The sequence below is a fragment of the Sinocyclocheilus rhinocerous genome, unplaced genomic scaffold (assembly GCF_001515625.1).
Source record: "Sinocyclocheilus rhinocerous isolate Xijiao unplaced genomic scaffold, SAMN03320098_v1.1 scaffold1312, whole genome shotgun sequence".
Lineage (NCBI taxonomy): Eukaryota > Metazoa > Chordata > Actinopteri > Cypriniformes > Cyprinidae > Sinocyclocheilus > Sinocyclocheilus rhinocerous.
In genome coordinates, this window is record NW_015639805.1 from 545,034 (window position 1) to 548,162 (window position 3,129).

Sequence of the window (3,129 nt, forward strand, 5' to 3'; positions counted from 1 at the left end):
GTCAAGAGAAAAACAAACGCTAAAAAACGCCATGCAGCAGTCAGCTAGTCTTTTGCAACGGAACATTTGTTTTTAATACACCAGCTAAATTTGTTTTTTCTAAAAATTATGTTGACTATTAAATCAGATAATTTTCTTAAATCATTTTTAAAAATGCGTTCATTATCTAACGTTCTGAAATTGGTGAACGAGTCGTTCTTTGAGTCTTTCAATCTTTTCAATGAACTCGGTTCGAACGGTTCTTTGAGTCACTGAACCAAGAACCGTTTCGTTTGGATTTATAGCAGATAGTAAAAGAGTGAAGGAGTAAAAGAGTAGAGTGAACCGAGGACGTCTTATTATTATTATTATTATTATTAAAGCATGAACTGGAAATGTTTATGACTTTATTATATGCGCAGTTTTATAAACACATGCGTACAAAAGTGTTAAAAGTGCTATTTATTAGTGCACAAACTTTTTCAGACAAGAGTTACAAATGAATTTTAGCACTATAATTGCAAATTATATTTAGGACTAGATTTTAAATCACTTTTTTATTAGCTGGAATGAGACACATGAAATTACAATCATAGTTATTAAAACAAAGCAATATATTTTATGAGTTTTATTGGAATGTTTTATAGCTATTACGCCACGATGTGAAAGAATTGCTGAAACGATTTTTTCTTTCTAATGGCAAGTTAAAATAGGACTGCTGAAGATTCCTTTAGAGAAGTAATCAATTTCAGTTCTTTCCTTTACATGCTTAAGGCAATCAGATCAGTGATTAAGAAACAAAGGAGTACAAGTAGCATACAAATTAAAATACTCTGAAAATAAGACAAAGATGGTTAAGAGTGGGCGATCCAGAATCTCTTTATTGTTGATGGAACAAATCTCTCTGATTGTTTGAATAGTCATCCAATTCAGCACATAAAATAATGCTTACTGACAGCAGCATCAAACATCTAACATACTGGCAGGATAATATCTGCTACCAATAATATATTACCATCTATTTCTGTACATTCCTTTGATACCTAAACTATACTTAGTGTCTAATAAAATATAAAGGATATTTGAAATGACTAGAGTGTGGAAATCAGGCCTGTAAACAAAAACACAGTTCCCTGTTCCAGTCCTCTAACTCAGTGGTTCCCAACCCTGGTCCTGGAGGCACCCCAACACTGCACATTTTGCATGTCTCCTTTCTCTGACGCACCAATGTCAGGTCTTGGAGTCTAATGAGCTGATGACCTGAATCAGGTGTGTTTGATTAAGGAGACATGCAAAACGTGCAGTGTTGGGGTGCCTCCAGGACCAGGGTTGGGAACCACTGCTCTAAATCACACTTCATGGACTTCAAAAAAAGACTTGGGAAAAAAAAATCATGTACTACAGCATACAGACAATGCCTTTTGTACTCTGTTAAAAAATAAATTAAAAATGCATAAAATAGTTCCCCTACAATATGTGCCATTGTGTCCTTTGGCATGGGTTAATCAGTGAAATAAGAAACCTCTAAACTGAACGGGTCGCTTTAAATCATTACCACCATCACACCAATTAAGTTCAGTGTCACACTATTGCTAGCATACTGAGGTGAAAATAGCAAACTGCTGCTGTCTGGCGTTGTGCACACTCCTGGTGTGGGTGCCACATCTGTTTTCTACATGACCTTTATTACAAAACAAAGCCAAAGGCCAAATCAGAGAAGCATTTTTTGTCTTTCCATTATGGGTTGGCAATATAACAAAAGAATAACAATATTTTTCATTAAAAAAAGGACTGTAATTTATCACAAGGCACATTTAACACTGAGGTAATCTGACATGATTATTGATTAAAATATACGCTGATACTCAAATCCAAGTCCATGTGGAGTGTTGTTTTTTTAATCAAAATAATGAAAAAAAAAATATCTTTATAAAATCTATTGAACACTACAATATTACACATCAAATATGTTCCTGAGTGTCTCATGGGTCCAAATATACATGTAAAACACAATCAAGATACTTTTAAAAGTCATAATATATGAAGCTGTTCTCCCAATAGTGATGAAAAACTCTACAACTATTGTCAGCTTTTATAAAATACATAACTGTCTGCCCAGTAATAAAAGTTTCAAGGGCTTGACCCTCTGTTAAGTCCTTAGCGTTCAGCTTTAGCTTTCAGACTTGTGTCTGTGACTGTAATTTATCACAAGGCACATTTAACACTGAGGTAATCTGACATGATTATTGATTAAAATATACGCTGATACTCAAATCCAAGTCCATGTGGAGTGTTGTTTTTTTAATCAAAATAATAATGAAAAAAAAAAAATCTTTATAAAATCTATTGAACACTACAATATTACACATCAAATATGTTCCTGAGTGTCTCATGGGTCCAAATATACATGTAAAACACAATCAAGATACTTTTAAAAGTCATAATATATGAAGCTGTTCTCCCAATAGTGATGAAAAACTCTACAACTATTGTCAGCTTTTATAAAATACATAACTGTCTGCCCAGTAATAAAAGTTTCAAGGGCTTGACCCTCTGTTAAGTCCTTAGCGTTCAGCTTTAGCTTTCAGACTTGTGTCTGTGTCTGCTTGTGAGAGGCTCCAACTCTACGATATGGTCTCTGGAGCCCCTGTTCAGCTCAACCACTCTTGGGACGACAGTGGACCAGCGATCTGTTGGAGTAGAGGCGAGAAATTATATTTGTTAGTTGATTTTTCAAACATACATTTCTGTGTATTAGGGATGTGCATCTCCATAACTGGGGCTCATGCTATAATGCATAGCCAATGCATCACCTAGTAGTGCATATACTGATAATTATATATAAATAAATTGGTTTTTACCTATGCAAATATGTTAGAAATGATGCATTGCGATACAAATGCCAACTTGTACCCGATGGACATTTTATTAAATCCATGCATCGCATCGTTAACTTTTATGCCGATGCACCGATGCAAATCTTACACTCTAAAAAATGCTGGGTTGCTTCAACCCAACTTTGGGTCAAATATGGACTAACCCAACCGTTGGGTTAAATTTTTACATTAAATTTTTAACCCAAAAGTTGGGTTAGTCCATATTTGACCCAAAGTTGGGTTGAAGCAACCCAGCATTTTTTGGAGTGTAAGA

General features: G+C 34.7%; 1 protein-coding gene across 3 annotated transcripts in view; it reads right to left on the bottom strand.

The window, feature by feature from the left end:
* Positions 1 to 2,179: 2,179 nt before the first annotated feature.
* The window catches only part of LOC107752140 (transient receptor potential cation channel subfamily V member 4-like), a 26,775-nt gene continuing 25,825 nt past the window's right edge, over positions 2,180 to 3,129 (bottom strand). For all 3 annotated transcript variants that reach the window (XM_016568023.1, XM_016568021.1, XM_016568022.1), the window contains one exon: positions 2,180 to 2,669. In XM_016568023.1, the coding sequence (XP_016423509.1) occupies positions 2,557 to 2,669 (113 nt within the window). In that variant the 3' untranslated portion in view covers positions 2,180 to 2,556. The remainder of the gene's footprint in view (positions 2,670 to 3,129) is intronic.